Consider the following 14,519-nt stretch of genomic DNA (forward strand, 5'->3'; position numbering starts at 1 on the left):
CCCATAAGACAGCTGTGCTATGAAACCTCCTTTCACAGAGATGCTCCTTCTTGACACATCTGACAGCTGCCTGACTGGAGACATGAGCCCTTGAACTGAGGTTCCCTCCTTATCCTCCACTCGACCCAGGACACACCCTGGCAGTCCCACCCCTGAGCTAGTAGGCACCTTCCTTTTTATACATATATTTATTTAATTATTTATTTATTTATTTTACCAGAGCACTGCTCAGCTCTGGTTTATGGTGGTGAGGGGGACTGAACCTGGGACTTTGGAGCCTCAGGCATGAGAGTCTCTTTGCATAACCATTATGCTATCTACCCTCTGCCCATACATTTATTTTCTTTATTGGATACAAACAGAGAAATGGAGAAGGGAGAAGGAGATAGACAGGGAGGGAGAAAAAGAGACACCTGCAGCTTCACTGCTCATAAAGCTTACTTCTTCAGGTAGGGACCAGAGTTTTAAACCCAGGTCCTTGTGCATGAAAACAAGTTAATTCAACTGACTGTTCCATTCCCAGTAGGCATCATTCACACCCATCTCTGGCCCCTGCATCCTCATCTTCAGGTCCATGTACCAAGATTCTGGACTGTCAGGCACATCCCACCCACTGAGGCCCTGGACACCAACCTTCAGCCCTTATTAGGTCAGACCACCCCCCTCCTTTCCCCGGAAATTTCATGGATCCCCGGCAGCTCAGTTCTGACAATCCTTCTTCCTCTACCAGCTCCCTCAGGTGCCTCTGGTTTGCCCCCCACACACTTGGGATCATGTATAACTGATTCTTTAGCATATGCACCCCTTAAAGGTGGGCCTGGTTGCACCTCCCCCAAGGCCCAGAGTAAGGGCAGAACCAGTACAGAGTGAGCTCACCTGCTGGAGAGGACAGAGGGGTGAAAGGGCTCTGCAGCCCCAAGTACTATGAACAGACCCTGTGAATGGTAAGCAGGGCTGTAGGGCCATGTCTCTCTCCCTCTCTCTCTCTCTCTCTCTCTCTCCCCCTCCCTCCCTCCCTCCCTCCCTCCAGGGTTATTGCTGGGGCTGGGTGCCAACACTATGAATCCACTGCTCCTAGTGGTCTTTTTAAAAAAAGTATTGGATAGAACAGAAAGAAAATGAGAGAGGAGGGGAGATAGAGAAGGAGAGAGACAGAGAGATACCTACAGACCTGCTTCACTGCTTGTGAAGCGACCTACCTACAGTCGGGGAGCCAGGGGCTCCAACTGGGATCCTTGCACGGGTCCTTACACTTTACTTCATACTATGTGTGCTTAACCCGGTGCACTACCGCCCAGGACTGACTCACTCTCTGTCTGTCTGTCTGTCTATCTCTTCCCTCTGCCTCTATCAATAAAAGAAAAGAAGGAAGAATAATAAGGGGAAAAAAGAATGGTCACTGGGAGTGGTGAGTTCGTCATTCAGGCACCAAGCCCCAGTGGTAACCCTGGTGCCAAAAAATAAATAAATAAATAAATAAAATAGTGCTGACCCACTAAGGTGGTCCCATTCTACTCTTCTCCCCCCTTTCACTCAGTACACCTTGGTAAAAAAACCTTCTTTGAGATGAAGCCATGGAGGGGTCCTGAACAGGCCAGTCTGTGGCACGTACTCCCAGGGTGAATATGTGAGCCAGGAGACAGTGAGACCTTTTTCTTTTTTTTTTTTTTTAATATTTATCTTATTTATTTATTCCCTTTTGTTGCCCTTGTTGTTTTATTGTTGTAGTTATTATTGTTGTTGTCGTTGTTGGATAGGACAGAGAGAAATGGAGAGAGGAGGGGAAGACAGAGAGGAGGAGAGAAAGATAGACACCTGCAGACCTGCTTCACCGCCTGTGAAGCGACTCCCCTGCAGGTGGGGATCCGAGGTTCGAACCGGGATCCTTATGCCGGTCCTTGTGCTTTGCGCCACCTGCGCGAGACCTTTTTCTTACCTCCCATGATGAGCTACTGGGTCTGAAGCAGACTGTGAACTGAGACAAGTAACCCTCTTATATTCTACAAAGATACCGTTCAGTTTGCAGTTGGGGGCTGCTTAATGGACTTCACCCAGATGATTGCCTCATTTCACTTTTGTTTTCCTGGAGATCAGCCCAGGTCACCTGCCAGTTCTCGGGCAGATCTCTGCAAGGTTCTGTTTGGGGATTTATGCCTAGGACCTTCGTATACATGTCCCACATGTGAGAATGGGAGTTTTTCTCCTCTTCCATGAGCTAACCAAAAGCATGGATATCATCAACTTTGAGCTGAAGCAAGCTGGACTCATCCTTGGGTGTCAAGCTCTGCCTGTTTCCCAGGAGCAGCTGAAGAAGTTTGTGGTCGTTCTTGGGAAGCAGTTTGGAAAATAGATAGTGGATTGAATATGGGTCCACTTGCAGTTCTTTTCTGTTCTGAGCAACTCCCCTCCCAGCCCCAGGTGTTGTAGTCTCCACAGGGTGGGCAGGGCTGGCATGGCTCAGGCACGGCTCCTTGTGTGCCCAGAACATGCCTGCCTGGGCACTGACTCTGTGTGTGTTGCTGACAGAGTGGTGAGTGCCACGACAGCTGGTTTCTTCCATGTGCCAGTGTCATTCCATGGGCACCAGAACAAGACAGGCAAGCAGTTGGGTCCTAGGTAGCTCTGCAGGATTGAGTTCATCTTGTGCTGCCAGTTCTCCCTGTGGAACAGTTTTGCCTCCCGGAGGACATGTGGCCTTGTCTAGAGATACTCCTTTTTTTTTAAATTCAATTCATTTATTTATTTTTGTGAAGAAACAGGGACTCATGCATGGTTTCACCACTCCCCATACATTTTTTCCCCTCTTTTTCTTTTTCGCAATGATGCCATCACTCTAGGCCAACTATTACAGATATTAGAGAGAGAGACTACAGCAATGCAATGAAGTTTCTCCAATGTGGTGGGCCCAGGACTCCAACTTGGGTTGTGGTCATGGTAAAATAGGCACCCTCCTAGGTAAGCTATCTTATCAGCCCAGGATGCCTTTTCATTCAGAAAGGAGGAAAGATAGAAGCAGAACTTCTCTTCATGCCATGGTGCCTCTCACGTGGTGCCAGGGCTGCATACTCCACTCAGAGTGTGGCAAGTCTTGTACCTCACCCAGTGAGCTCTCTTCAGTCCTCATGCTTTTTAAAAAAATTATTTATAAAATGGAAATATTGGCAAGACCATAGGATAAGAGGGCTACAATTACACACAGTTCCCACTGCCAGAGCTCCGTATCCCAACGCCTCCCTTGAAAGCTTTCCTATTCTTTATCCCTGTGGGAGTATGGACCCAGCATTGTTATGGGGTTCAGAAGGTGGAAGGTCAGACTTTGTCACATGGGGGAAACAACAGGAAAGAGGAGTGTGCTCCTGTCAGCAGTGGGTGGAGGTTGGGATGCTGTTGAATCAACAACCTCCAGGGCCAGAAAGATAGCTCACTGGGTAGGGTGTATGTTTTCCATGCACGTGGCTCAGCCACAGCTACCTGAGCCACAGCTCCACAATGAGAGGGGCCACTGCACTGGAGGAAGCTCCAATGCTGTAATGTCTGTCTCTGTCTCTCCCTCTTTGTCTCTGTGTATCTCTATCTGGATGAATGGATGAATGGAAAAGTGACGGGAAGAGATGAAGTTATGCATGTGTGAGGCCCTGGCTTCAGACAAATTAATACCCTCCAATGCACAGCTCAGGCCCTGCAGTGCCCAGCCCTAAGTGTCTGGAGTACAGAAGCTGAGCACCCGTGACTCATAGCACACAGTGGGGGTGGGGGCAGAATGTCTGTCTTAACCTCCAGATAGAAAGGCGGTGTCCTAAAATGCTTGTTGCTGGGCTATAGATGGTCTTCCAAACACACTTGCTGTTGATCCATTCTGATTCCTCAGCTTTGTTTTCAACCAGCTCACCTTCTACCTTCCCCCCCCACCCCCACCCCTCTAAGATGCAACTGCTACTGCTACTGTGGATGCCACCGCAGGGAGGGGAGAGCAGTTCCCAGGGGAGACGGGGCTCGTCCACTTCCAGGAAGCCCCAGCCGGAGACCAGGACCTGGAAGAAAACATGACCTGCGAGATGATCCTTGACATGATGGATAAGTGATGCCAGGCTCCCTGCTCCAGCACTTCACTCTGCAGCAGTCCATCGGGTCTAGTTTCACCTCTTCTTTGAGGCAGTTGAGTTCATGACCATGGTCACACACTCCAGAGTTTATGAGTTGTTCGCTTACTTTTAACCAGACATTTCACAAAGCATTGCAGGTGTTGTTTAAAAGGTGTTGTTCTAATTCTTGAATTGGAGGGAAAGAGCTCAAATCTATGAATTGTATTCACTTGATACTGGCCAGGGGGGACCACATGAATGAGTGATGATTTTTATTTTTGGGGTAGAAGCCACTTTAGCAGCAGTGTAGCCAATATAGTGTTTCAGCAAACAGTCAAGGCTGGAAAGCTTTGAATTGCTTGTCTCCCCAGATATTTTTTAATATTAGGACTTTTAAATAGCAAAGATTATTTTTGTATCCTCTTTTATACAAATGAATTTTCCATAAAATTTAAAGCTACCAGAATGTTTTTAATTAGTTCCGAATACAAGGATAAAAGGTCTTAGGCTTATGAAAATAACTGCTTAAAAAATCACTAGGTGAGGCTAGAAAAATAATGCCGACTCTGTTTGACTTTGGCAGATGAGCAGGGTTTGCTTTTAGCCTTTCGTATCCCTTCTCCATTATGCTCCCCTGCTTCTATCCCCTGACTGCTAATGTATATTACTTTGTCCATCGCCCTTTTGCTTTGCCAAAACTACTTTTATATTTTTAATAATTTGTAGAGTAAGAAGAAACACAACATCTGATGATGAAATGTACATATAAGGAACTGATCTTTTTTTTCTTTCTTATAGCCCTGCCTATAATTAGTAACTATTTCTTTTCCTAGTTGGTGAGATTTTTTGCCATCTTTGAGCAGTCTGTGAAAAACCTTGGTAGTCCTTAAAATTGACTAGTGCCTCTCTTTACAAGGAGTCGTTTTCCCTCTTTTTCCGAGAACAACTGCTTTTGCTGTCAGTTTTTCTCCCCATATTTAAAAATTGTTTACAGGTCCTAAATATACATTGACAATAACATTTTTTTAAGATACCTAAACTGTACTTCCCAGTGATTTGATGTACATTTACATTGTGAAAGGATTCCTTCCTGTCCAGTTAACTAGATTCAAATTCTTCAAGTGCTAGTCTGCTGTTAAAAAAATATTCCAAGTCCAGACTCCCCATAGTAGGTGAATATGAGAAATTAACTTCCCAGCAGGAAGGGCACTCTAGTCCTCTCAGGCCAGCAAATTCATTGAATTCACGTAAGTCTTAGGTTCTATGGCCTGTTGTATGCTGTCATTGTGACTATTTGAGTTCTTATAATAGTTTCTTAATCTTTGCCTTGTTTAAAGATCTTTTGCATATCTCAATAAAATGAAATGATTTCAATTGATATCCTTGCAATATGTCAGTGATGGTTCTTAAATGTGTCTTTTCTGTCTGGGAGAAATGTGGAAGAATGGAGGCCCATGTCGGCTGTTGGTGGGCTTGTAAAGTGGTGCAGCTTCCTTTTTTATATTTTTTATTTTTATTTTTTACCAGTGCACTGCTCAGCTCTGGCTTATGGTAGTACAGGGCATTGAACCTGGGACTTTGGAGCCTCAGGCATGAGAGTCTCTTTGCATAATCATTAAGCTATCTACCCCTGCTCATGGTGCAGCTTCTGTGGGAAACAGAAACTGCATTTCTTCAGAAAATAGAGTATCATATGATCCAGAAATATGAGGATATAATTGAAAAAAATTGAAAGCACAGTGTCAGAAAGGTATTTGCACACCCGTGTTTATAGCAACACTATTTATTACAACCCACATTTGAAATCCAAATGTCCATCAGTTAGTGAGCAGGTAAGCAAAACATAATCTAGCCACACACTGGGATATTACTCAGCCTGGAAAGGGAGGGAAATGTTAGCACTGCTATATCATGGATGATGAGCTGTGCGGATATCATGCAAAATGAGATCAGTCACAATAAGAAACACTCTTGGATTCCAGCTATATGAGGTCCATAGAGTAGTCGCATATAATGATAGGAAATAGAATGGTGGTTCCTGGGGCCTAAGGAGAAGGCAGTGAATGAGAAGCCGGTGTATAACAGGTTCAAGTGAAAGGTTTTTATAAGGTAGAGAGCTCCAGAGATGGGTTTCACAGCACTGTGAATATACTTAACGCTGATGGCCCATACACTCATGTTGTATTTTGTAGGGCCAAAAATATAGCTCATCTAAATAGTGTACCTGCTTTGCCATCAGTGCAACCCAGGTTTAAGCACGATCCCTAGCACATTGAAGGAAGCTTCAGTGCTGTGGTGTCTTCTGCCTCTAATTCTGTCTCTGTTTCTGTCTCTCTCTGTCTGAAGAAGTCAACCCAGAGTGGTGAGACCTCAGGGATGAGGAATAACAACAACAACAACAAATTTTTTTTCTATGATTAAATTTCTTACCAAAAAAAAAGTTAAACAAAAAGCATTTTAAAATGCAAACCTATCAAAGTAGTTATTTATTTATAGCAATACACAGTTTTGTATGTGTAATGCTTGGATGAGATATTTTGCAAGATGAAAGGTAGATAGATGGTTGACTGTGATCCTGTTTTGTCCCCAGACTATTAACAAGCACCTGGCTAAAAAAGAGGAAGTCCTTTGTTCCCCAAGAGCAAGAGTGTTAAGTACACTTAATGCAATGACAATGATGTCCACAAGAGGGAGGCCCTTGCTTCCTTTTTGAACATGGAGACAGACATGCCCAGCTATTTGAAAATATAATAAGAACGAGGTGGAACAAAACTTGGCAAGTTAGGATTAAGTTTTTATTAACTTCGTAAATAATAAGATAAACACAACTTGGTTTGTCTTTCATGGTGATAGAATGATTGCTTGCAGTGGAGACTACTAAGTCAGTAATCATTCTTGACAAAGCCTGTTAGGAGTGTGCGTTCTGTGGGTTCTGAGTTCCAGAATGCCTGGGGAGTGAGCCACCTTTGGAATGCTTTGGTTTAAAATAGCTTTGTGATCCAACAGGAAATAATTTTGGCGGGCATACCTCTTGCACAATTTAACGTCTCTGTTTAGGGAGGAGGGTGTTTAAATTACACTATTGTTTGACAACAGTTATACTATATAAAGGATGTTTTTAAACAACCCAGAGACCTCACTGATGGCTCTATTGTTTGAGGTAGGTCACTAAAAGGTTGACTGAGACCTATGGGCCAATCTTGATGAAACCAAAGCCCTTTCTGTTACAAAACTTGACTGCCTACCTTTTTGGAAATAGCAAGAATGAGTTCTTTTCCAAATATTATTTCCTATATAAACAGACTTTTTTCCCCCTCATAGCCACTGTTGAGACCCTGTGAATGTATTTTTTGTGATAACCAATCTTTAGTGGGCAGTGTTTTCTAGTCTTAAACTGGTTCAATGACACCTTAGGACATTTGGCTAATTGAATCAGTTGTCTACATTTCCCCTTCCTTTTAGTACAGTTTATTATTAATTGAGGGTATAAGATGAAAAAACAAATCACAAGTGGCAGCCACATTTGCTTTCATTGCTTTTGTAACATTTCTGAGACATAGCTTGGACTAAAAATCTCATTTCCATAAATCACTGTCTTTTGTAGAAAGTGTGCTTTACTGTCACTTTCAAGGCACACAAATGCCTATTTTTCTGAGCAGTTTCAGAGTCCACATAGTATCCGCAGATATAGCAAGTCACAAATGTCATAGAGTCTGGGTGCACCCACAGGGCCTCTACCTTCTTGACTCGCTCGACCTTCTGGACCCCCTCTACCCTGGGCTGGGACTCCCAGACCCCAGCTTTAATCACATCAAACTGGGAGAATAGGGCTTGAAACTAGAACTTCAGGATTTCCAGCCCAGCAATCTACCTGTTGTCCTGGTTTCAAAGTATGCCTAAAATTATTTTGATTTTTTTTTTTTTTAGAAGTTCACTCTCTAGCTTATCCATGTGCTCCAAACATTTAGAGTGTTAAAAGCATTCCTCTTCTCTTGGGGGATTGATCCTGGGACCTGTGGTGTGTCAAATGTTGCATCACTCAGCCATCACCCTGGCTCTGAGGAAGACTGAGTCTTCCATTCCCTATGCTTGCAGAGACAAAAAGTGTGAGAAGATAAATTCTGCAGCTGAAGCACAATGACTGGGAGCAACCCCAGTGACGATCAGGGAGGCTGCCAGTAGCTGTCACCATGAGCCATTCCTTTTGAGAGCATCCAAGTGAGCTGGGCCTGTACTTTGCTGCCACATGCTATTAATGAAGATAATGGCTTGTATATGAGCCTAAAGGTCACTTAGTAAAAGATCCCCCCAGACACCCCCACATACACACAATGATTATTATTCTATTCCATGGCCTGTACTTCCTGAAATTATAAAGCAAGAACAGAAGATAGAGTACTAGACAATCAGTCACTTGGAGTCAATACTCAGCATCGCTATATTGACAGGCAAGTCTGCTAGTTTTTTCCAGGGAAGGTTTTCACTTAATAACCTTTTGAAATTTCCCATGTTCTTGTTTGGGGGGAGAAGCCCATCACCCAGTGTTACAGAGCATGTAAATTGTCCCCCCCACCCCCCTGCAAAAAAAAACCCACTGAGAGGAGTGTGAAGATAGTTTAAGGGTTATGCAAAAAGACTCATGACTGAGGCTCAAAATCCCCAAACTCAACCCTGACACCATCATAAGTCACAGCTTGAGCAATGGCATTAGTTAAAATAAATAAATAGGCAAATCAATGAGCTTGCAGTGCTGAAATCCTCTGTGAATTTTCACAAAACATTGTTAAGAGGGAACCTAAGGGCCTAGGAGGTGGCTCAGTGGTAGAATTCCTATCTTGCATGTGTGAAGATCTGGGTTCAACTCCAGCATTTCCTAAAATGGACTGGTGCTCTTCTATCTCAATCTCTCAAGAAAAAGAATTAAAAAGACAAAAGGCCCAACACCTATGGGCATCTAATCTTTGATAAGGGGGCCCAAAGGATTAAATGGAAGAAGGAGACTCTCTTCAATAAATGGTGCTGGGAAAACTGGGTTGAAACATGCAGAAGAATGAAATTGAACCACTTTATCTCACCAGAAACAAAAATCAACTCCAAATGGATCAAAGACCTGGATGTTAGACCAGAAACAATCAAATACTTAGAGGAAAACATTGGTAAAACACTTTCCCACCTACACCTCAAGGACATCTTTGATGAATCAAACCCAATTGCAAGGAAGACTAAAGAAAAACAAACCAATGGGACTACATCAAATTGAAAAGCTTCTGCACATCCAAAGAAACTATTAAACAAACAGAGAGACCCCTCACAGAATGGGAGAAGATCTTCACATGCCAGACATCAGACAAGAAACTAATTACCAAAATATATAAAGAGCTCAGCAAACTTAGCACCAAAAAAGCAAATGACCCCATCCAAAAATGGGCAGAGGATATAAACAAAACATTCACCTCAGAGGAGATCCAAAAGGCTAACAAACATATGAAAAACTGCTCTAGGTCACTGATTATCAGAGAAATGCAAATTAAGACAACACTAAGATACCACCTCACTCCTGTAAGAATGGCATACATCAAAAAGGACAGCAGCGACAAATGCTGGAGAGGATGTGGGGACAGAGGAACCCTTTTTACATTGCTGGTGGGAATGTAAATTGGTACAGCCTCTGTGGAGAGCAGTCTGGAAAACTCTCACAAGGCTAGACATGGACCTTCCGTATGATCCAGTAATTCCTCTCCTGGGGTTATACCCCAAGGACTCCATAACACCCAACCAAAAAGAGGTGTGTACTCCTATGTTCATAGCAGCACAATTCATAATAGCTAAAACCTGGAAGCAACCCAGGTGTCCAACAACAGATGAGTGGCTGAGAAAGCTGTGGTATATATACACAATGGAATACTATGCAGCTATCAAGAACAATGAACCCACCTTCTCTGACCCATCTTGGACAGAGCTAGAAGGAATTATGTTAAGTGAACTAAGTCAGAAAGATAAAGATGAGTATGGCATGATCCCACTCATCAACAGAAGTTGAGTAAGAAGATCTGAAAGAAAAACTAAAAGCAGGACCTGATCAAATTGTAAGTAGGGCACCAAAGTAAAAACCCTGTGGTGAGGGGTAGACATGCATCTTCCTGGGCCAGTGGGGGGTGGGAGTGGGTGGGAGGGATGGGTCACAGTCTTTAGGTGGTGGGAATGGTGTGTATGTACACTCCTAGCAAAATGTAGACATATAAATCAGTAGTTAATTAATATGAGAGGGGGAAAATCAGTTGTATGTCTCAAAGTTTCTCAAAACACAAACTGAATCTTTTTAATATATAGGCTGTGTATTTGATATGCGGACTCTCTCAAAAGCCTAGACCAAGTAGATTAGAAGCATCCAATAGCACAGCTATATACAAGATACTGGATACTGTACAGCAAACCATAACAAAAGGACTTTTCAAAGTTAACCCAATTACCAAATAATGTGATGATAACATTAACTATCGATTGTCTTTTGAACCCTAAGACAGCAGGAACCTCACATCTCCACTATAGAGCCCCTACTTCCCCCAGTCCTGGAACCCTTGGACAGGGCCCACTTTCCCGTATGCCTCTCCCAATCCAAACCAAATAATATTGCATCCGCCGATCACAACCTAACCAGCGCAACGATTGCCACCTCAACATGCTTCACCTCAGACTGCGTCCAGAGACTTCACATGTGGAATGACAACCCTTTGGCTTCATTACTCGGGTGAGACCTTTCCTTTTATAGTACACTCTAATTTCATCTCAGGTAGTTCACTTTCTAACAAAGTCCCATAACCTAGATATACACCAGTTTCTGTGAGAGAGAGCTTATGTTCACACGTATCCATAAACTACTGCAAAATATATACCGGAAAGCAGAAGTAGAGTTTGCAGTGAGTACCTCCCTAACACTTCCTCTCCATTATTCCAAGCTTGGGATCCATGATTGCTCAACAAATTGTTTGGCTTCGTATGTTAACTCTCTTTTCAATCACCAGGTTCCAGATGCCACCAGGATGCTGGCCAGGCTTCCCTGGATTGAAGACCCCACCAATGTGTCCTGGAGCTCTGCTTCCCCAGAGACACGCCTTACTAGGGAAAGAGAGAGGCAGACTGGGAGTATGGACCGACCAGTCAACGCCCATGTTCAGTGGGGAAGCAATTACAGAAGCCAGACCTTCTACCTTCTGCAACCCTCAATGACCCTGGGTCCATGCTCCCAGAGGGCTAGAGAAAGGGAAAGCTATCATGGGAGGGGGTGGGCTATGGAGATTGGGTGGTGGGAATTGTGTGGAGTTGTACCCCTCCTACCTTATGTTTTTGTTCATTAATCCTTTCTTAAATAAAAAATTTTTTAAAAAAGAATAAAAATAAATAAATAAATAATAAAATAAAAAGACAAAAGGGAGGGCCAGAAATGTGTTTCACCTGGATCGTGTTCCTACTTTGTCATGCACACAATCCGGGTTTAATTCTGACCCCACCTAGGGAAGCCTTGGTGCTAATGGTGTCTTTCTGGTTTCTCTTTCTTTACTTGAAAATATTAGGCTGGATCAGTGAAGCCCAGATGACAACAGAAAAAAAGGGGAGAGGATTCTATAGTATCTTGATTAGATAAACAATTATTTTGTTAGTTGAGGAATTAGTGTTAAGCAGAAACAATAAAGGACTCAGTACACAGATACAGCCAGACTCACTGTTGGTGCATGACTGGCATGTGGCTGTCCTTTTCCAGCCTCAGAGCCTCGGGAGCCAGCCTGCTGTCCGGCTCCCTAAACAGCTCTGAATAGGAGGCAGGAGTCTTTGGAGAAGGCTGGACAACCTCATCGTCAACTGCAATGCCCCACTGAGAAGTCAGAAACTGCAACAGATCCCCCCACACCCACCCCTACCCTAGGAGAGACACTGCAGCCACAGGATCATGGTCTTCATCTTGAACCTGAGCCATGTCCCCGCTGAATGGTCGTGATCATTGACCTCATGCCTTTCCCACTTTGGGCACCTGGATTTTAGAACATGCTTCCAAAGACACAATCTATTCAATATCACTTGTGTGAATCCATCTCATCTCTGCCAACCTGCTGTCAATGCCATGACAGAGTGTAAGAATGAGAGCCCAGAAAAGGGGTTCCAGTGCCCCTAAAGAACAGGCTGAGGCTTTGGTGTGTGGGGAGAGATCAGAGGCATGGACAGACGGAGGGCCCAGCCTAGCCTGCCCCATCTACAGCAATGGGAGATAACCCCACACATCCACAAGCAACACTGATCCTCTGCTGGTTTGCCCTGCCCCAGGGCATCTTGCAGAGCACCCACAGGCTGCTGGCAGGGAGTCACTGTCGCTGCGCTATGCACTGTGCCAGCCACTTGGTTACTCTTGCAGCCTCAGTTGTACCTTCTGTACAGTCAACCTTTCATACAGCCTACCTGACATTCACTTCCTCCTGTCATCCAGATGAGGTGACCCGCTTGGGGTCACTCACTCATCAGAATGGGTTTTTGTGCTGCCTTCCTGAATGTTTGGTGTGTTGGGGGGGGGGGGGGACAAGATTTTTCTCAGTCACTAGGAAATCTCTTGCATCTCATTCCAGGTAGCTTTGCTCCAAAGAGTCACACAGCATCTCTCTGCTGGTCTTTGTCCCAGGGAGAATGGAAGGGGACAGTACCTCTGAAAAGACATGTGACCAAGCTGTGGAATTTTCTGCAACTTGCATACTCATGCTCAGGAGTCTGTGTGACTGCGAGTGAATGTCACCCAGGGCCGAGGGGGAGACAGAGAAGATTCTGGACCTGCTGCCTGCACTGTCACGTCCAGGCTGAGTCGAGGTGTCACGCAGAGCACAGACAGCTTGGCGATGCATTTGTCCCACATTGCAAACTGGTTTTGTCCTGGGTCAGCAAGAGACTGCAGCTCAAGTCAACACAGACAGACCTGGTTCAGAAAAGGGGAAAAGCTGACTGTTAATTGATCTTACAAATATTGATGCTAATGCATTGAAAAAGTATCCCAAAGAATCCAATTACACATTCAAGAAGTGATAACTTTAAGAAGTGAGTTTGGGTGGGGGTAGATAGCATAACGATCATTCAAAGAGACTCATGTCTGAGGCTCTGAGAAGTCCTAGGTCCAATCCCCCGCACCACCATAAACTAGAGCTGAGTAGTGCTCTGGTTAAAAAAAAGAAAAAGGAAGAAGTGGTGATATTCATTCCAGAGTGGAAATTTAGTAATAGGAAAGTTGCTGAAAGGTACAAAAGAACAGCTTCTTCTTAAAAATTAGTCTTTTTTTAAAAAAACATTTTTTTTAATTATCTTTGTTGATTTCACAGAGACAGCCAGGAGAGATAGACACGTGCAGCACTGCTTTACCACTTGCAAAGCTTTCCCCTGCAGGTGGGGACCAGGGGCTTGAATCTGGGTCCTTATGCATTATAACATGCACTCAACCAGGTGTGCCACCACCCGACCCCTAAAAATTAGTCTTGTGTCAATTGTGACAAGCAGCATTGCCTCATCTGGCATGGAGGGATGTGAACACATACTTATATATTTTTTTAAAAGTTTGGGGGCGCCAGTTGGTAGTGCAGCAGGTCAAGTGCACATGGCGCGAAGTGCAAGGACCAATGTAGGGATCCTGGTTCGAGCCCCCGGCTCCCCACCTGCAGGGGGGCGGGGGTGGCTTCACAGGTGGTGAAGCAGGTCTGCAGGTGTCTATCTTTCTCTCCCCCTCTCTGTCTTCCCTTCTTCTCTCCGTTTCTCTCTGTCCTATCCAACAATAACAATATCAATGACAACAATAACAATAAAGACAAGAAGGGCAACAAAATGGGAAAAGTGGCTTTCAGGAGCAGTGGATTCATAGTGCAGGCACTGAGCCCCAGAGAGAAAGCTGGAGGCAAATAAATAAATAAATAAATAAATGTTTGATTCTATGGAGCACCAGAAATTAATTATGGGAAGAGTCTTCATATGCTAGAATGAAAAATTATTTAATAGTAACACATTTTTATCTAAATGAGATGGATTTGGTTATAATTTTTTCATCTTTAACCAGCACACTGCTCATCTCTGGTTTATAGTGAATCTGGAAACTTTTGGTTCCCCAGGCATGACAGTCTTCTTGCATAACTATTGCTTCTTGCTATCTTTCTAGCTCACTGCTACTTCTCACAGACTATCATAATTTACATAATTTAAAAGTTTGTTGGTTGTTTGTTTTTTTTTTTGAGGTCTAGCTCACAGTAAAATCCCCTTGTAACTATACAATTCTCTGAGCTTTAACAAATAAGGTCACATGGGTCATCACCACAGTCTTGCCAGAAAGCACTGTCAACACCCTAACATCCCACTTACCCTCAGCCCACAACAGCCAGTTGACCTGTTACTGTCATATTTGTCATTTCATTTCCAGAATGT

At 43.9% G+C, this 14,519-nt stretch overlaps 1 protein-coding gene across 1 annotated transcript in view; it reads left to right on the forward strand.

Moving 5' to 3' along the window:
- The window catches only part of CTCFL (CCCTC-binding factor like), a 38,886-nt gene extending 33,424 nt beyond the window's left edge, over positions 1–5,462 (forward strand). The window contains exon 10 of the mRNA XM_060184798.1: positions 3,925–5,462. Within this exon, the coding sequence (XP_060040781.1) occupies positions 3,925–4,082 (158 nt within the window). The 3' untranslated portion in view covers positions 4,083–5,462. The remainder of the gene's footprint in view (positions 1–3,924) is intronic.
- Positions 5,463–14,519: the final 9,057 nt, after the last annotated feature.

This window comes from Erinaceus europaeus, chromosome 1 (assembly GCF_950295315.1).
Source record: "Erinaceus europaeus chromosome 1, mEriEur2.1, whole genome shotgun sequence".
Taxonomy (NCBI): Eukaryota; Metazoa; Chordata; class Mammalia; order Eulipotyphla; family Erinaceidae; genus Erinaceus; species Erinaceus europaeus.